Below are 21,214 nucleotides of genomic sequence, written 5' to 3' on the forward strand. Positions count from 1 at the left end.
TGTTGAGTCCTCTTCTGGGCTAATATGAGCACTATTTATAAAGTATTCCGATTAATTAAAATTTATCGGTGGACAGTAACACTTGGAAAAGGAAGCCTTTATGCAGCCTTTGTTGATCTTAAGTCTGCTTTTGACTTGATATCACGGCCCAAACTGTGGAGGGTACTGCAGGAACTCAGCTTGCCCCCGACCTTCTTTTCCTAATTGTGCGCCTCTACGAATACAACTATGACCACATTTGTTGGGGGGGCGCCAGGAAACAAGACTGACCAGTTCCCGGTAATGATGGGAGTACGTCAGGGTTGCGTTTTAGCACCTACGTTATTCTCACTCCTTATTAATGGTATTATTAGCTTTTTAGCTTCCTTTTCCACAGATGCTCCAGTTTTAGCAGGCACAAAAATTCCCATAATAATGTTTGCGGACGATATGCTTATACTGTCTAAAACACTGAGTGGGCTACAGCATTCGCTGTTGCATTTTGAAGGATTTTGCTTATTGCCTGGCCTAACAGTCAATAGTTCAAATAAAAGTTCATGACCTTTAAACCACATAGGTCATTTAATGGGGGGTAATGGATGGGCAATCCGTGGATCAGGTTGATGCATTACTTATCTAGGCATCACCCTGCATAAACGACTTAGCTGGAGGCCGCATATTGACACCATGGCCTTAAAGCACATGCAGTTGGCCGGAGCCATGAAAAAAAGGAACATAAGACATCACTGACTAAGCCCCTTTACCCCGGCACTGCACATCTATATTATGGGGCTTAGAGAAAATGCATCCTCTAGCTTTCTCCGAGAATAAGTTTCTGAGTGGGATAACAAGCCTACATCAAAGTACCCCTATGATTTAGGCAGAAAAGCCATAGTAGACCTTGCAAGGCTATGCCCTATTCTCTTCTGGCGTAGAATCTGGCGTACCCCAGAATTGGCCATCTTTGCAGACGGTCTTAAAGATATAATGGAGGCAGATCACTTCCACAAGATTGGCTGGCTATGCAACATCAGATCATTACTAATTAGCATGGGTATGCCATCACTGTGGGATGATCCTAGTGCTACTGGGTTCCCACCAAAACATTTAATTAAGCAAAAGTACTGGGAACCGATGGTGCAAGAAGCAAATAGAATGAGCGATGCCACCTCTCTAACAGGGAAGTTCTAACAAATTAAACCAAATCCATGTTTTACTGTGACGTAATTAGTACTAAGCCGCTAGATCGCAAACTGTGTTTTCAGTTTAGAGCAGGCTGCTTACCTTTGAAGTCCTTTACAGCTGCATGGTCCACTGCGGCCGATGATAAATGTCTAAACTGCACTGACACTGAAGAATCATACGCGCATGTGCTGTTTGTCTGTCCGGCGTACGCTGCTCCCCGCAAAGCCTGGCTGACACCCATTTGTAGGAACATGGGTACTCACTTGTTAAGTGTAGCAATGAGAATATTGTGTTCTGATCCATCAGTCCAGTGCGCAGTATCAGTGGAAACGTTTTTGAGATGGATGTGGACAATTAGATCTAGGCTCCTTTTGTACCTCTGTAAATGAAGTCTCCTACCGATAATAATAATAATATGCTATATTTTAATGCTTGGACACTTTTTTAAACTATCTATCAATTAGTAGCATTAATTTTGTCTATCAACATATAGTATATGCTCTTTTAATGTGTTTGATTATCTCTTTTTATTGAAATTTTCAATTTATTGTATTTTTTTTATAACTTGAAAAATCGTTTTTATGTGAATTGCTTTTGTGACATCTGTCGAATAAAGCTCATGTTGACTGACAGTTAAGCAAGGCCCAACCTTAAAAAAACAAAACCTATGAAAAGCCATTTTTTGGAAAGGCAAGGGTCAGTTTTGGTCATGATTCAAAATGGTGGCCAAAGATAAAATGGTGCCGCAAATGCAAATTTTTACATGAATAAGTGCATAATCAAAACAGCAAAAACAATTTTATTCTAACAAGGTCTGATGCTGGGGACAATTCAGATGTCTGTCCTTGTGTTGCATCGCACTGTAAGAATGATGCTTGTACACCTAGATCCCATCTTAGTTAACCTGATGCACATGTTGACTGGCTTAAGCGCAAAGAAATAAAATGCTCAGACAATTTGGGAATGGGACTGGCTCAACAGCAGTGCTCACAGGCAGTACAGAGGCCAACCACACAATCCAGCCTATGAGATCCAACTGCCCCTTAGACTTTACCAAGGCTAACTGGGCTATTTCTGGGGTGATTGGGGAAGGCACATGGGCATTCAGCTACTGCACTGATAAGCTGGGCTTTTCACTGACAGTGCATTATCTAGTGGGTTATTTTCTGTTGCATACCCCACTTTACAGTTTAAATGCCTAACATGGCAAACCACCAAATCCAGCGCAAAGTAGCATGAACATACTTCAAATCAGTATTTCATATCAAAACTGCCTACCATAAACGTGGTTCCTGGTATTCTTTAGTCTTTATTGAGTGTATTAAGTCCCATAAGGTATCACATACTTCCTCATCAAGTCATAGGGGAAGGGCAAATCTGTGTGGTGAGCAAGAGATACTACTGTGTGGTGCCAGAGGCGCAATTTCTCAGGGGTAGTGTCCCATGTATCAGAACCTTATATATTATAAGTGAGTCCACCGGTATTTTGACAGTATATGAATGCTATACCCTCCCACGCCTAATGGCTGGGTACTTTTACACTCAACAGAGCGGAGCATGAGAGCATAACCGCATTTGTACATTTCTATTTACATGTTTGAGGCTAGTAGTTTTGCTTTCACATTTGGATTTGTCAAGAGGTTCTCTTTGTGCTTGACAACCTTGATTAGAAAGTTGTGATGTTTTAACTCTCAAATCTCTTGTCCCTCCATAAGGAGAGAAAACACAATTAAAATTATGTGCAAATACATCGTATTTTACTTTGCTTTCTTTTCCACATTTCCACAGATCGCTAGTCACCTGGATGATGAATCTGATGTTGAGGAAGAGACCATCCTCATCCAAATCTCTCAGCTCCTCAATACAATTGCATTACACCATAGAAATACTGATGAGGTAAGCGAGGGGGATGTGAAACAAGGTGGGTTATTTAACTAGGTGTATAGAAAATATAACTTGCAGAATGTCCAAAGACTCCTAAATTCCCGGGTGATCTTCATTATCCTCCGGCTCAAATACAAGCACATTTTTGTAAAGCTCCCTCTGCTGCAGGGTTGTATGTTGGAACCATGCAGGCATTTATCACACCTGCCTTAACAACGTGTTCTGAACCACGATTGCATGTTTGAAACGCATTGCTTTACCAGAGAAGTCGTTACAATGAATTGCCTTAGGGAAAGCGCTGGACTTTGGAATAGTAAAATTTACTATTCCAACTCCATTATGTGCAACAGTAGGGAAAGTGTTGGCCTTAAAGTCCAAAATTAGTCCAACAACGCTTTCCTTTAGGCGAGGCATCGCAACTACCTGTGTGGTAAAGGAATACATTGTAAAGATGCATTAGTGAGTTGGATCACATTGTTAATGCACACAGTGGTTCGAGATACGATGTAAAAGTTGTGTCCTCTGATGGAGGAATGGAGGTCTGCTGTCCCATGCAGAACTTCCCAGGGTTTGGAGCATTTGTACAAGAGCACCAATTGAATCCTACCTCATTCATTAGAATGAGGCAGAAGGGTTTGCAGCTTCTTCTAAATAGACTGAAATGAGACTTAATGGTACATCAGTTATATTGCATAACTTTGCTTCTCAATTTGCATCTCCTATTTGCTACCTGTCCCATGATACATCAGGCACCAATATTTCATATCAACATGGTTGTTCATTCCCAGCCATTGCTTTTCGTATTCTGGCACATTCCTAAAGATGATTCTATGAAGATTCCAACAGATAATGAGCTAATTTGCAAACTTCAGCTCACTTGTAGGGTTTTTGGAAAGTAACATGTTTCACACATTCTCTGCACATAATGGGTTCATTTTGATTGGATGCAGAATCCCAGATTGTAGCATTAAACACGGTTAGTGCTACATCAGTGTAATACTAGGCATCTGCCTTGGACCCCATCAGCGAGGAATTGTATCAGCAAGGGGATGAATCAAATATAGCCCCATCTCTTGGATATGGGAGCTTGCAAAATGCCCTATGAACTAAATAAAATGCCAAAAACCCTCCCACCAGCCATGATTGTTTATCTGTGGGAATAAAGCCTTATTAAATGCTAATGATACAAATAACACGTTCACCACTCTTTCTTGCAGGACTTTTGGAAAGAGATTTTGCTCTACATGCTGGAGGAGGGCTATACTTCATCTGTGCCAGCACTGTGCCAGATGGTACTTGTTGTAGATAAGAAAGCAAGCATCAACTTTAAGGAATGTGGTGAGTCTTAAACATCCTACTCATTGATGCCGTGGGATCTACCATTGAAGGTGGTTAATGCTTCCTCCTCCTCTCCCCAGATTCCCTCATATTTAGTAATGATCTGGCATGAGGTGAAGAACCAGTCCATTAGCTCAGGAGTTTGGTTAATTTACTATAGTATGTGGGTGTCATTCTTTCAATAACAGTGTTTGCTCTCACTTTAGTGATATATGTATCTGTGTTGATGTTGCTGCTTTCTATATAATAATATATCTTCATTCGGAAGTAGTCACATCCATAAAAGATTCAAAAAAATATAAAATATAACTATAAGAAGAACTTGATTACATTAAAAGAGATACTGTGCAAATTTGCATGGTCCAAGCTGACGTCAGTCGCATCTTGAGCTTCTTGATCTAAAAGAATCCCTCAGGAAATTTGTGGCAACAAAAAGGGTATGGTTGTTAGGCAAAAGCTGCAAATGCATTACTACAACCCAGGCTTGTCTAAATTTCATGGCTTTTAAAAGGAGCCTAAGAATCAATCTCCTGGGGTGGGGAAAATATTTACATAAGAAGACAAAGTGTAAGGTGTCCTGTGGCGGCCAAAAGTGTGGCAGGGTATGCTCAGACGTGAGTCCCTTGCTCACTTTGCCACTGGATTCAATCAAGCCGGGCTGAAGACGGCTGGAATGCCAGAAACCGGTCCTCGGAAGCTTGTTTCCGGGCCAGGGAAGGCATGGCTTGGCAGTTTGGGCTGGACTGTTCCCATGAGGCACAGGGTCAGACTAATTAGCATATAGCCATGTCTGAACTGGGGGGGCAGAGTGGGCTAAAGAATGGTGATGGATCAAACCCAGATCTTTTGACTGGGTGTGAGTGTTTGATTGGTTTAGATGCTCCGTCCATTACCACCCCCTTTTGTACTGCTTTTGGCCGCCATAAGTGTGGCAGGGTATGCTCAGACGTGAGTCCCTTGCTCACTTTGCCACTGGATTCAAGCAAGCCGGGCTGAAGACGGCTGGAATGCCAGAAACCGGTCCTCGGAAGCTTGTTTCCGGTCCAGGGAAGGCATGGCTTGGCAGTTTGGACTGGACTGTTCCCATGAGGCACAGGGTCAGACTGATTTGCATATAGCCATGTCTGAACTGGGGTGGCAGAGTGGGCTAAAGAACGGTGATGGATTAAACCCAGATCTTTTGACTGGGTGTGAGTGTTTGATTGGTTCAGATGCTCCGTCCATTACCACCCCCTTTTGTACTTCTATCTGTGACTAGCATAGATGCCTCCCCTGGTCGCTTAAAGATAATGTGCCCGGTGATATGGGAGGGTCCGCCGCCTTGTTCTCTATATACTTATTGTAGTTTGTCAGCCATAAAGTTACTTTCTGTTGGTTTCAGCTCTTCATCTGGTTATTACCCTCACGCCACTTAAATGCAATGTGCTGACTGTCTCAGGTTTCCACACTCTGTGAGACTTCTCAGGCCTCTAATGGTCCTCTTCAAACCTTGGAGTATTCTTGCTCTCCATGGAGTTACCTATCTCTGGTATGGTGATCAGACCTTTCTGGGTATGGTACCTATTTATACGCTTTTACTTTAGTCAGCCGCAAAATGGATGTATTTTATTTCTCTATGGAGTTACTTTTGGTTATGATATTTGCCTCTTCAATGTTTCTGGTTCATTATTTTGGACTTCAGATCCAGACTAAATTGCTAGTTATTGGCTCTCACTTGACATATGGACCTGATAGACAGGGAAGCCTACTCAATGAGGGTAAGTGAAAATAATTATTTGGACTGACTCCAAGGTCAAGAAGTAGATTTGCATCATGTGGTGAGAGCCTGTAATTGTAAACTACATTTCCAGAGCTCCAATTAGCAGTCCCCACTCAACTTTCCAATGAATATGTTGATAAAGTACAAGTAACCTGGGCAGATGGTATCATTATCTATTTCTTTGTCACTCATGTAAAGGGTCCTAAGCAGAACAGAACAGGCAATTATGTATTCATTATAGCCTGCTCCCCAGGTGGTTAACATTATTAGAAAATGGTTATGCAAGAACATGTTTTGGTGTCCTCTTTCTGTTGGGATATCCGCTGTCGCAGAATGACTCCTCTTTAGCATGGTCCATTCAATATGTAGGGCGTGTCCACGGCTCCTGTTGCATCCTCTCTTATCCCACTGTAGTCTTCTGTCACTCAATGACAGCTGAAGCAGGACCATTGCATGACAGCTTAGGTAGCATCTTCTGCGGCTGTCATTCCTTGACAGCAATTGTTGGGGTAGGGAGGTGGAGCATTGTAGCACAGACCATTGAGGTACTGTATACCACTAGCAGCATCCTTTGTGGTGGGGTTGTCTTTGTCAGTATCTGCAGGGACATTAAAGCATCCTCATGACCTCTAGTGCCTTATTGAAATACCAACCATCACTCCATCCTCTTCTTTGCAGATACTACTGAGTGTCTTAAGTGTGTTTGTCAGCCACATGTCTTCCTTTGGCAAGTATTGCTCAGTATTTTATGGACTGAGTATGACATGTCTTCTTTCTTTTGTATCTAAACAGCTAAAGGAATTCCAATACACAGCCTCTTCATAAGATTGCTTGTGAGTATCCACCCCCACCATATTCCAACAGATCTCTCTCCTCAAGTTCTTTGCTGGCATTTCTATGCAACCTGCCCATGGAGAGCTTGCATTCAATTCAGCTTTTATCCTTTTGAACTTGATGGTTTTATTTCTAGTCAATTGGTTATCAGTAAGACATACTATTTATATCACACAGAAACAGCCAAAATGAGGTATTTAGTACTGTATAGAAAACAAGGTAGCATTTCCAGATGCTTTAAAGACCAGTGAGTATTCTCTTGCTGAATTCTTTGTTGTGGGTTTTCAGGTCATTTCTTCACATCCTCGCTGGGATGTCGAAAAGGGAACCGCTGTCTTGGCTCTTCTCGAACGCCTGATTCCTGCAAACTACCCGTTTTTAGCGAGGCTCATCAGAATGAAGATCCCCCCATTGATAACATATTTGGAAGGTGAGTTCCCAAAGCACAAGCCATTGAGCACCCAATTTAAACAAGCATTAATGGTATTTCAAACAAGCATTGACAAAGCTATTAAGCCTGGTGTTGGCTGCTAGTTTTTAGGCTTTGTCCATGTTTGTTTTTTTCACAGTTTTTGTAAGCCTTTACTGTGGGAGGAGATGCCAGGTACTCAAAAAGCCCACATTCCCTTAGTAGTCCCTGGAACTAAAGAAAAATACTTTGTGGATGTGCTCCTTGTGACCCTCACGGGTGAGTAGTGCGCTCTACAAGTGTATTGATTGATTGATTGAAAAAGCAGAATGCCATCACTTACAGTGAAGTTAGCTTAAGGCTGATTTGGCCCATGATGAATGCTGTGGAGGGCAGAAGAGAATGTGAATGATATGAAACAATAGGTCAGCAGATGAGGAGGTCGAACTATGAAGTGTTATAATCATTTTGGTCTTGGTTATAATAAAGGAGTATTTTTCTATATGTATGTAATTTTAGAGCAGGTATGCACTTTTTATCTCTGAACCAAGACGGCCATCCCCTATGTGATCAAGGCTGCATCTGACAGCCAAATGCTTACAGGCTAAAGCTCTGTAAAAATAGATCTTCTGCAAACAAGTGGTGTGGCAGCCTTTCGGTTATATAAGAAAGGAAACCAAAATATATAAACCTAAAATTACAACCAGATATAAGGATGTAAGAGTGACATCAAGGGCACACAAACAACTGATGACATTGAATTCAAATCCCAGGACAGGCTGAGCCAACAGCCAGATTTTGCACACTTTGAATTGTGTGACTCTACTTCTGCTAGTGCTTGGTATTTAAGCCCATGGCATTTGAAATGTTGCCTGCTGTTCACTTTTACTTACATATTTTTTTTTCCCAACTGCTATTTCAGCTGCAACTGAAAGAAACTTTGACTTGGAACAGTGGAAATGCGCGCTTGTTTCAGTAAGGATTAATTGCTAATGAATGTCACACATGGCTCTTAACGCATTGTCTTTCATATTCACTCATTTAGAGTGAATTAATGCAGATATTAAATTCACCCCATCATAGTGCTGTTCTGCTATGTGGTTGCAATATGTTCACCATATGCCTATTGTTTCTCTGGATTGTGAATGGGCACGGTGAGGGAGAAGCCAATCTCGGTACACAACTTTTTCCTAGAATGCAATATTTACCAGAACCATTTAAAACCTCATTGGCCATATTCACATTCAGAACCTTGGAATTACGTGCTTACTGCAGATAGTCCTGTATGTATCAGATTTTATCTCCATGTTTTACCTACATAAATTACAGGCACTGCAGTGATTATTGCATTAAATCAATCTGACTGTTTTTACACAGGGTTCGAAATGTAGCCCCGTGTTGGAAATCATGTCCTCTGACTCTTTTTGTCCCCAGGATAGTCACACTAGCACAACATTCTTCTTTCCCTGGATTGTCACAATATCACTCTTCCGGGTCTGCCAACTGCTTTTCACATAATCAGAATTTTTATATTCTGCAATCAGTTTGGCATGTGATCAGTGCTCCCCATATTCATGTGAATTGTTACTCTGTCACTGTTCTAGTTTAACCTTGGAATGGTCAGGTTATAACTGTCTCTATTCAATCCTTGGTTATCGCACTCCTACTTGGTTCCTTTGTAACAGTGTATTCTTTGCCAGGTCATCACACTTCACTTTGCTTTTATTGTGCTCCTGTGAGGTAATTTTCTTTTCCTTGTGTTCAGTCTTCACCCTTATTAACACTACATTTTCATTCAGCCCTAACTCTGGTGATCTAAGAGTATATGGAGCAGATTTACAACCCTGTCCGCCCCTTTTGCGTCACTTTTCCCACTTTTCCCATGTTAAAAGTGGCTCAAGGGGCTTGTAAATCAGCCCCTAGAGGTTTGCATTCTGCTCCTAAGTATATGATGTAGCTGCAAAATCCCCATGTGTTTTCTGTCTGGATGGCTGCACTGTAACTCTTTTCACAATAATTTGCAGGTAGCATGCTTTTGGTGCGTATGTTTCTGTGTAAATCACTGCCACTGTAAAGGCATCCTATTTCTTCTGACCACTGATTTCACACCACACTATTTACGTGCTGCTCTATGTGTTCTCTGGTTCTTCTGTCCACACATTATTTCATCATTACTGAGGTTGTTGTCAGCTGAAGTTTGTTTTCCCATATCTTCTCAAAGTCACTGCAAACACCAGCTGTGGATACTGCATTAATGTTTATATTACTGCATTAAAGTCTCTCACTGTTTTCTTTTTAGTTCCTGGGGACTATCCTTAAGCAAGCACCATACAGAAAATGGCATGCCTTTTTTATGGAAGAACTCACCGCACAAATTGACAGTTTTGCCCATCATGAGAATGAGGAGGTTAGTGCTCTCAAGGGTCATTTGGAAAGGCAGTTTAATACAAAGTCAGAGAAGGATATAACTTTGTATTCCAATCGCACTGTGATTGGTAAACTACACTTGTATACTATGGGTGCACAGCACTGGCATTAGTCAGTCGGGAAAATCAGGTTTGGTTCTCCAACTCCCTGGAAAAGCCAACCTTCTTAGAGTCAGATGGATATAAACACCATGAGGTAATTCCTCTCCACCTGACTCGTTAGGAGACACCACATACCAGGACTATACTCCTTGCCCTAATGGATCTTCTTTAGCCAATAGGTATTCTTCATGTTAGAGCCACTACCCATTCAGTGGATGTAAGGTCATATTCATGCAAAAATCAGTGGAGCTATTGTTCCTATTGAAAAGCAAGGATGAAAGAAAGGCAGACAAGAAGGCGGAACCCTAAGGATTATTTCTTGGTGCCCTCACACATCAATGAGGATGTCATGCTTCATAGTGGGCGTGCTCCTTGTAAGGCCATCACTGTAATGCTCTATGGGCCCCACAAAGAGTCGCTTTAGCGGGGATCTTTTTATTTTTGCTGTCTGATGAAAAGTGTCTGTGTGAGGGCATTTTGAATGTGAGGGGTGGAGTGAAAGTCTAAAGTGAAGGGAAGGGAGACTAAAACTATCTAAGAGATACCAAACTGGACCTTAATGTGATGGGTCCCTTGCAAGGATTAAAAAACATAATTTAGTAGGGTGATGTACCCAAGTAGCCTAAAGTGTGGGCAGGTCGCTATGTTTCACGCCCAATGGCCTAAAAAGGATTCACAATGCTTCTTCAGTACCTAAAAAACGGGTGGATAACCCTTTCCCACACCTAAGGCGTGACATCCAGTATAGGTATTCCCTCAAAAGAAAATACCCGGTTCAACAAGTTAAAAATTGATCATTCAATCTAGAAAATAAATGAGAATATAAAAAAAAACACACAGTAAGCAAATGTTTTGTATATATGGTCCAATGATTCACTGGAATCGCTTTTCCAGCTCACTGTATCACATTGTCTCCAAAGGTACAAATGTTCATGCTAATATTGGTGCTGATCAGTCACCACAATGTGAAAAATGTGAAAAACACACTTGTACTTACAATATAACAGATAAAGCAAGTGGACATACGTGGAACAGACAACATAAAACCAATCTCTGGTGGTGTTACACATCGCTTCATGAGTGATTGGTTGTCTTCAGGTGTGAGAACAGGGTCTTACACTTTGATACAATGTATTATGCCCCATAGTTCAAAAGCACAAGAGTCTATTCTCCTCTGCATTAAGGTGCAGGTAATTGGAGTGATTTTTACAGGTGTGGTGTGTGCATTTGCGGGAAGAAGTGATGACCAAATGGCCAATGAGGAGAGGAGGGGTAACCTTGAGCCAGTAGGAGCAAGCCCCTCACGTGCTGGTGTAACAGAGGTATCATCCCTCATTGGCGGCCATCTCAGAGTGTGTAGTGCTGAAATGCTGGCCGACCCAAAGTCAACCATGGTTTTTGAAAGGTGGCATCTAAGCAGTAAACTAAGACAGTTGAAGGTTTTCTTAATGGAAGGTGATGGTAAGAGAAATGTATGGGGCACCTAAGTGCTCACGCATATATAGTGACGGGAAGCAAGTCAGGTGCACATAAGTGCTTGCCATCCCTCATGGATTATTCTAGGCATATTGGCGTCTATGTTCATGTTGTAAATATGGGCGGTCACATTTAATAAGTAACAAGGGCGGCTAAGTGGTCTACTGCCAATGGATTTGCATGCTTGGAGAGCACTGTTGGGCAAATGGCTAATGAGGATAAGAGAGAAGAGTAGGGGTGTGCTAGAAGTCATAGGAGTGAGACCCTCATGTGCTGGTGTAACAGAAGTATCATCCTTCAGTGGTGGCCATCCTGGAGTCTGTGGTGCGGTTAAATGTGGGCTGGCCCAAAGTCATCAATATTATTAGTAAAACGGCGTCTAAAACAGTAGACTAACACAGTTAAATGTTTTCTTATGAAGGGTACCACCTCATTGTTTCCACAGAAACATTTGTAGTAATGAAGAAGATACCCATGGCAAGTCGCAAAAGGCTTATCATAAGCACTGCTTTTTGTGGTATATGAGACTCTAAAGCAGGTATGTTACATGGTCTCAATGGTGAAATGGTAGATCAGATCCCCTGTATGACGGCATGTCAATAAATCCATTGTAAGGGAGTATCTGATTTAGCAGGAGACTGACATGGGAATTACACCTTGCACCAAGGGATTTCATCATTCAGACCTTTGCTGTTCATGGAGAGGCAGAAAATACACCATTGCTCCCTTCTGAAAAGTTTAACAGGACTACATGAGTTACTTGCCATACATGAAACAAATGTGTTTACAGTGTGTCTTCTTTATTTTCTAATTTAGTTTCTAGGTTGGATGATCAATTTTAAAATTTTTGAACAAGAAGTTTTTTTCTAGGGCAATACCTACACTGCATATTACGTCTTAGGTGTGGGGTAGGGTTACCCCCCCTTTTAGGTTCTGAAGAAGCACTTTGGATCCTTTTTGGACCATCATGCGCAAAACATGTTGACCTGACCACACTTACAGATTTAGGCTACTTGGATACATCACGTCCCTGTAGTAGCCCCTACCAAATTACGTTTTTCAATCTTGCAGAGGGAACCATCACATTAAAGTCCTGCGTGGTATCTCTTAGACTGTTTTAGTCTCCCTTCATTTCACTATACCCATTCACTCCACCCCACACATTCAAAATGCCATCACACTGGCACATGTCATCAGATAGCAAACCTAAAAAGGTCTTTGCTAAAGCGACCCTTCGTGGGGCACTGCAGCACCAGCCCTATGAGGAGCACATCCTATGATGATATAGTACATCTTCATGGATGTGTGATGGCACCAAGATATAATCAAAGGGATTCTCCCTTCTTTGTCAGCCTTTCTTTCTTCTTTGCTTCCTGAAAGGAACAGTACCTCAACTGCTTTTTGGATTAGCAGTTTCGGAGCATAGGTACTGGACCTTTACTGGCTCCCAGTCCTCCCTCTTCATTGTTTTGAGTCATATTCATGGCCATATCCAAATCTCTACAATGTCCAGAAGATATAACATGACATAACATAACAAACATTTCGCTCAACTCATTAAGAGTTGTTTCATAGTGTGAGTTGAAGACATGTGTAGAGTGAATCAAAGATGAATACTCCTCTATAAGTATTACTCTCATAGAGTGGGCAGGAGTTTCTTTTCATTCTTAACTCAGACTGTCTTTAATTTACTCCTATATTAGGGTTTTATTTTCCGGTGCCTCGGGAAGTGCCTCGCCGCATGCGATGATACTGAGCTGATCTTACGTTACCTTCGAAAGATGTTCAATTCTACTAAGTTTATTACAACTCCTCACCATGCAGTAAGTATCAAGTGTATTTCTATTCCCCTTAGGTAAAATTTGACCCCGTATGACCAGAACAAGCACATGGAGTCTTAAGGAACTGAAGAACATCTGGGTTATATTGTTCTGGATTGTAACTTCATTAAAGGAGCTTGATGGTAAATTAATGATAACAGGAAACACCTTCCTCACTTAGCACATCCTGTCACCCAAAAGTGTGATATCTACCCCATGGATAGCCAAATCATATCAGAGTGGAAACCCTCCACAGAGTGGGTGAAGACTAAGCTAGCTGAAACTAGAAGTGTAGCGCCTTTGTTCGGGTTACTACTGCTGCATTTCATCAGGAATTATTTTTGCCTCTTTAGGTGATCCGTCTTGATGGACACAAGTGAATTAATTATATAAATCAAGCTTAATCAATGTAGCAGATAAATGGGATGAAGATCTAAAGCTTTGTGAAGCTTTCAGAGAGGCCCAAATAGATAACAGAGCTGTCTGTTTCTACCTGTTGTCAGAGGGGGGCGATTTCTCAAAGAATGAAGGACAGAGCAGAATCTGGTATAATCCCTGCACAGTACCCTTGAGGAAGAGAGGATAAGCATTCCTTCTAAAGAAAGTGCACTCCTTCTTCCCAAATGCTTGTGTACTAAAAAGTCCTTGCAGTTTCTTTAGGTGAAAACCAGAAAGAACTAAGTTACAGAACACAAATAGTGACTGAACTCTCATCTTATTGTCCATAGATGTTTCTTCAGTAGCATGGTAAGGACACTCCAGCATAGTTGTATAGGGGGTATCCTTAAATCATGCTTTCTGGAAACTGAATATATTTGCTTTACTAGTGGAGAACCATTTGTAATTGCCAGTTGTAAACACTGAAGGTCCAATCAAGAACCGTATCATTATAATTTCTTTCGAATATGGAATCTCTATTCCTAAATGCCTGTGTTTGGTTAATGTTTCCCTAATGCTGTGAGTTGTCTTTCACTCTTTGCAGGATATAATAATTGGATTTCAAACATGTGCCAAGACTCATCCATTCGAAAGCCGTCGGGTGATTGAAGAGTACAAAGGCTATCTTTTTGCTATTGACCTGGTAAGAACCATGCATCTCTTTTTGTCTCATATTTCCAACTTTCCTCAGCAGTGGCGATTCACATCTATAAAAGTGTAATTTGCAATTAGATAACAGTTTACAAGAAAGAAAAGCAAAAATATGTCTAAAGGCGTAGGTGGTCTACAATACCGAAAACAAAAGAAATTTAAATATTTATTTTGAATGGGCTTATGATACCAAATGCAACAATGTCTTAAATTCACTATAAACAACAAGAACATTCAACCTTTACTTCCTCCTTTGCATTACTCATGACTTCAGAAGTGATAGAGCACAGAGGGAAAGGCTGCCCTCCAAGGCGACTCGCATTTAGGAATCAATACAAGACAGGGTCTAAGACCGGTCCCTGCACTCCGAGGTGGCGGAGTACTCAGGATCAAACACCAGGCCTGGCTAAAGGCTGGGCTCTGTATCCACAGGATACACAATACAGTTACATTGAGGAAAGGGGAAGGGCTCTGTTCATAACTCCAGTTGAAATAGTGACTGGCTTAAGCCAGGAGGCAACCTTCACTGGCCCTGGTGTGTTGTGCTACATTCAGGACATCCTGGGGCCGAATAGCAAAGGCAATCTGAGACAAAAGTCTAACTTTACAACTTTTGGTATTCACAGAAGTTATTTATGACTTTTGGTATTCAAAGAGGTCATTTATGAGTCGTATCTATACGTTTGCAGTCGGGCCGGAATCTTCGCCTCTGTCCCAAACTCTACACACCCAGGCCTTACTCTCCGGCTGGGGCCGTACTCTCCAGCTGTGGCATTACTCTCCATTTTGAGTCGTTCTTTCCAGCTCAGGCCGGATGAAGTGTAATAAATGTGCTGGAATGCAAAATTTACAAAAAGGAACATTAGGAACATGTGATAAATTGTAGAGGAGGCCATTTAAAACAGTCTGGCAGGGAAAAGGGTATGGCCAGACACTGCATCATGACCCAGATAAGTTTGCTCCTCTGTATCATGGTACAATTTGTGCTTACCTCAGTGTTGACTGTAGTGTAAACACTACAGTCAACACTTAGGGCGCTCCCCTTAGTGTTGACTGTAGTGTTAATACCAGAGAGTGTGTGTGTGTGTGTGAATAAGAGCTACAGTAGGAGTAATGGGACACATTAAAGTTAGGTGCAGTGATAGACTCCAGGTTGTGTATATTGTGCCAATTATGGAACAGTTTTTGTTTAATGTTAGTCTTAGGGATACCTTTATGGCTAGAGATGAAGTATGGGTTTGATACAGGGTATTGGTAAATGATTTTCTTAAGGTTAAGGATACTTTTCAGGATTGAACTAGGTTTAGGTTTATGGAATGTAGGTGTAAATTATGCTGCTAGTGTTAGGGGTTTTGTGTTTGGGTTACATTGCATAAGAGTAATGGGCAATTGATGAGGATAGCGTTATCGTTAGGCATAGGATTTGCAGTTCGTGTACCTGGTTCGTGAATGAGAAAATGAGCTGGGTGTCGGAAGCGTGGAATACTATCCTGAGTCTGTGTTTTCTGACAATGGTGGCAAGAAGGACCATGCAGATGTTGAGGAGCGTGGGGCTGATAGAGGATCCTTGGGGTACTCCGCAGCTGATCTCTGTTGGTTCAGAGAGGAAGGGCGGGAGTCTGATTATTTGAGTTCGGCCGGTGAGAAAGGAATGGATCCATTTCCCTGAATGCCGGCGTCGCAGAGTCTGGCGGTTAGTGCACGGTGGGAGACGGTGTCGAAGGCTGCTGATAGGTCTAGTGGGATGAGGGCAGCCATGTGTCCTTGGTCAAGGAGGGTGAGGATGTCGCCCGTGGCGGCTAGTTGGGTAGTCTCATGCGGAGGTTGCTACGGAATACAGATTAGGAAGTGTAGAGGATCGAGTTGGATTCAATAAAGTTCGTGAGCTGGTTGTTGACGATCTTCTGTTTGACTTTGGCTGCGAAGGGGAGGAGAGAGGTGAGAAAGGAACGGATCCATTCCCCTGAATTCCGGCGTCGCAGAGACTGGCGGTTAATGCACAGTGGGAGACGGTGTCGAAGGCTGCTGATAGATCTAATAGGATGAGGGCAGTCATGTGTCCCTGGTCGAGGAGGGTGCTGATGTTGCCCGTGGTGGCTATAAGGGCAGTCTCAGTGCTAAGGTTACTACGTAATACAAATTGGGAAGTGTAGAGGATTGAGTTGGATTCTATAAGTTTGTGAGCTGGTTGTTGACGATCTTCTCGGTTACTTTGGCTGCAAAGGGGAGGAGAACGATGGATCTATAGTTCTGGAGGTTGTCAGCTCTGCGGAGGGCTTCTTGGGGAGGATCTTGACATCAGTGTGTTTCCAATCACCGGGAAACATGCCTGTTTTGAGGGTGCTATAGGGGAGGTGGCTCTGTGGTAGATGTACGTCGGGCTGGGGTCAGTGGGGGCACCTGAGTGTATGCTTCTCATGGTTTTAGCTGTGTCTTCTGTGGTGACAGGGGTCCATGCGGTGATGGTAGGCTGGTTGGCATTGCTGGTTGTAGGTGTAGTAGCGGTGCCTAGGTTCCGCTAAGTAAGTCCCAGATTTCTACTGCATGTCTGTGCAGGGAGCGTATGCTGAGGAGTATGCAGCTCAGGGAATGGGTGCACTGGCATCCGGTGGGTAGGCACAAATAAATATCACGTAGTCCCAGGTCTTTAAGTGGGCTGGGTCTTGACGGTGCACCAGCAGTACTAAAAAACAGGTGCTGAGATGGGTCCCTATTGGGCTTTTTCATTTGTATAACGTGCCCTTATTATTGCTCTCTCTTTCTAACTCCTGGGGCTAGGTACCCTCTCACACTCCAGTGGATTTGAAAATGCAAAAGCTTATGTGTCCCTTGCCACTGCCTACCTGGGCTCTCTGCAGGAGGGGCCTTTCACTGCAGTGTGGGCCGCACTGAAGCAACCTCTCAATCCGTGTGCCACCTCTTCAATAAAATAGGAACAACGCCTACTTTTCTCAGAACGTAACTGTGGGTCGAAAGGTTGGTATGTGATCGAAAAGAGTGGCAGATTGTAAGGTACTACACTATGAACATTTTGAGAACCATCGGAGTCATTTTACACTCATCTAATTTGAAGAAACCTGTTACATATGTTTCTTTTATTATATTGGATTACACCATATTTGCATGTACATGTGATTTTCCTAGGATTACATTTGTACACATGTGTGCTACTTTGTGTGCATACCCCCAAGGACAGGATGCCATATTGCACATTTATGTCTGCATCTACAAATTTGTCCACTACCCCTATACCGTGGCCAAAACACACGCAGCCATTTTTGTTGTCAGGCATACTGCTCCCACTTACTCATAAACCACAGTGTCTGCTTGGCCAGTCTATCTTGCTCTATGCCTCAATCTGAGAATGCGAAGAGAACATATATGCATTGGTACAGGCAAAGCCTTGCACCGCTTTTCAGGTATCTCTCTGATGGTAAATTACACAGTTAGATTAAGTCATGTTTTTAGGTCTTGGCTCTAGACAGCACACATGAGCTGTCTCAAACCAAGAAATACTGCATCTACTACATAGGCTTCAGCCTGCCCATGGGCTTCCCATTTGCTGAAACCTTTGTCACTCTTAAATTTTATCCGCATAATTCCACAGCACACCATGCCACATATTTCCACTACACAACTTCACACTACGCCACACAATTCCACAACAAACAATTTCAATCCAACACTTGCACTACCACCAAACCTGTCATCTCTCTTCCACATACCCACATCCCCTCTCATCTCTCCCTCACACTCACAGTACCCGCTCTCATCTTGCAATACCACTGCCCTCTCATCCCTCCTTCACATACACTGTCTCCTCTCTATACTGCCTGCTCACACACGCTACCTTCCTGTACCTCCTCACGCTCTGCACTGGTCCGCTTCTCCCCCATGGGTGCCCCTTCCACTCATGCCTTTTTCTCTCTCTCTCTCTCACTTGTATTCTCTCTCACCCCTCTCTCTCGCTCCCTCACACACGCTTACCGCCTCTCTCATATGGTTCTCTTCAGGTCTTGAAGCACAGTTTCTTTCTCGTGCCTTTTCAAAATTTCAATCCCTCAAACCCATCCTCTCCTCCTCTTCTTTGGGTGTCTTCTGCTTACACATGTGGTCCCACTGTATGCATCTGTGGCCTGCTGTCCCCTTCTTTTTGCTACCCTATCTCAATATCAATCACCACTTCCTGCACAAACTACCTATTCCTCTCGATCTTCTTTTCTATCTATTCTGTGCAGCTCTCATCCCTATCTATTCACTATGCCACAACATTCCCTTTCACAAATACACAACACAATTTCAAAACTAACAATGTCCAATACAACCCACATATTTCCACTCTACACCACATACATCCACTTCACTCCAAACCAAAATATATAGGTAAAAGGCATTGTCATGTACGTCAATTGCTCTAAATATCAAAAATCTGAGTCCTAATTTATTGCAAATGCTTGTTAAATTATGCAATCCAATAACTGTGAAGGTCTCTGTGCATTGGCTGAGGGTTATGAAAGGGATAATGTAGATGATCAGTGGCTAATAAAGCAAGACAATGAAAGGCTCAGACTAGATGAAGAGTTTAGAGAAATGCAACAGCACCTACAAAGGCGGAAGTGAGGTGCCTACTTTAACCAATAGTTGTCAATCTAGAAACATGTAATTTGATTCTCTTAGAATACATCAGTCACAACAGCAGTCCCACCTCTTCCTAGGTAACCTAACACTCTACACTGATATTGCATGTATGTATGCATAGATATTTCTATAATCTGAACTTCATAAATATTGTAGTGTTGATGGATGGGCCAGACCATCAAATAGTGTACTCCGTTTGGACAGGACAGTGGTGGCATGTACTCTACTGACCTGGCAGACATACAGCCAACCATATTGAGGGATTTCTTCCCTCTGAAAATCCCATGCTAGTTTGTAGGACTTGGCTCAATAATACCAAAAGTTGTGAAGAAAGTCAGATGGCACATCTGCAGGGTCAGCTTTGACTGTGATGTGAACAGATTGGTGGAGATTCATTGCTGCATTTCACTCTGATTCGAGAGTAGCTATTGCACAAGAGATAATTCTTGTTGTATTTCCTGTAGCTGGATAGTAATTTATTTCTTTAAAAAAATTATTTTACTTAGTTTTCAACAATTTTAAGATCACAATACAGTGACACTGCTTCGCCATCCACCTGATTCTCCCCTTTCTTAATATCCCATTTAGTTCCAAAATACCATGAAGTAGACCACAGTCAAGTCCACTGCAACCAGTCCGGAGCACTATAGATGGGTCTGTGCCCCAGTCAACTGTGTGCTTTTCCCCCAACAACTTCCTATGGGTGGGCCGCTCTGGGTATTTTGTGAAGTGCTTTTTACTGTCCCCAGATGTTATCATACTTTTGTGGTCCCCCTCTGGACCTATTCACTGCTTCCTCAGCTGAAAAGAAGAAATCCATCCCTCTTAGCCACTTTGAGATTGGGAGGGCCCCCCGGATCCTCAATGGCCCGCTATGTGATGTTTAGCCAAAAAACAACTGATCCCAACCATCAATTTTTGTCCCCTTACCTGTCCCAACCCGGGAATAAGTTCTGTGTAAATGGCATTCAGCTTTGAGATGGTCAGAGAACATCATATGGTGTGTCTGCCAGACGTCTCCCAATTTTGAGATCCCCAACTTATTTCAGTGTACTTGAGCCCTACTTTTTTCCATAGCCATGTACCCTTCCACAATGGCTTCTTCCTAGTGGGCACCCTCCACTTTCATATCCATTGCAATGCCTCTTTCCAGCTAATCACTGGAATGGCTGGAATGGCCGGGGGAGTGGGTAGGAGGGACTCCCCATACAGCCAAAACCCTGGTGCTTGCCTGGTAAAGTCCATGTGCGTCTCGTAGTGGGTCCCCGTGCACCAAATATCCAATCAATAACCACAACCAGCTGGGCAGCCCAGTAAAGTAATACAGTCTGATGTCTACTGCCCCTAGTCCACCATCATAAGGGGATTGTATGCAGTTCTTATGGGAGATTCACAGCAACGATCCTCGCTACTTGTTGCTATTGAAGTTGGCCTCTAGGGTTGTAAACAAAAGGCTAGGGATTTTGTGGGGGTAGTGTTGCAAAACATACAACAGCTGTGACCAGGCCACAATTTTGAAGAGGGCTATAGACCCCATCATGATCAGGGGGAGAGAGTTCCATCTTGCCATATGTCCCTTAATTTTGCATGTCAAAGGGGTTTTATTCCTGCCCCAGCGTTCCTCTGGGTCTCTTGATAAGAGCATGCCTCAGTGTTTGAAATTGGCTTTCTGGTTGGCACAGGTACGCACCCTGTCCAAGCAGAAGCCATAATCCTGGTCAGGATAAGCAAGATACACACTAAAAGATAACCTGTGCTCAGCTTGGCATAGAACACTCAGGGGTATCCAAAGAGACAATGTGCAAAGTATGTGTGCAACACACACACATGCACAGTAACACAATGAATACACCACAACAAGACTCTAGACAGGTTTAGAAAATGATAGACAATTATATTATAACCAAAACAAGCCTAAAATGACAAAAATCCAATGTATAGAAGTTGAGATATATAAAATTTTTAAATGAATAAATGCATTAAAGCACCTAGAAGCAAGCAGCTCTAAAAAGGTTACTTCAGGTTGCGCTGTATCGGGTCAAAGTTCAGGCCAAACGCGTGGAAGCGCAGGCCAGCTACAGAACCCCGGCAGGAAGAAGTGAAAAAAGTACCTTTCCTGGTCTCAAACAGTGAGATGTGTTGATCTGCTCCACGTAGTGAAGGCGATATGTCAGTTCTGAAAATGGGTGGTAGATGTGTTGAGTGATGTGCCACATCGGATTCTGCGACACTGTCGAGGGGATGCATCGATCTTACCAAGCTGCCGCCGAGGCGA

At 42.7% G+C, this 21,214-nt stretch overlaps 1 protein-coding gene across 1 annotated transcript in view; it reads left to right on the forward strand.

Moving 5' to 3' along the window:
* The window catches only part of LOC147749143 (maestro heat-like repeat-containing protein family member 1), a 105,714-nt gene that overhangs the window by 74,599 nt on the left and 9,901 nt on the right, over positions 1 to 21,214 (forward strand). The window contains exons 8-15 of the mRNA XM_086936533.1: positions 2,953 to 3,060; positions 4,266 to 4,386; positions 6,938 to 6,978; positions 7,268 to 7,409; positions 8,311 to 8,363; positions 9,688 to 9,795; positions 13,096 to 13,215; positions 14,195 to 14,293. Coding sequence (XP_086792659.1) covers positions 2,953 to 3,060; positions 4,266 to 4,386; positions 6,938 to 6,978; positions 7,268 to 7,409; positions 8,311 to 8,363; positions 9,688 to 9,795; positions 13,096 to 13,215; positions 14,195 to 14,293 — 792 coding nt within the window. The remainder of the gene's footprint in view (positions 1 to 2,952; positions 3,061 to 4,265; positions 4,387 to 6,937; positions 6,979 to 7,267; positions 7,410 to 8,310; positions 8,364 to 9,687; positions 9,796 to 13,095; positions 13,216 to 14,194; positions 14,294 to 21,214) is intronic.

This window comes from Lissotriton vulgaris, chromosome 1_1 (genome assembly GCF_964263255.1).
Source record: "Lissotriton vulgaris chromosome 1_1, aLisVul1.2, whole genome shotgun sequence".
In the NCBI taxonomy this organism is placed as follows: Eukaryota; Metazoa; Chordata; class Amphibia; order Caudata; family Salamandridae; genus Lissotriton; species Lissotriton vulgaris.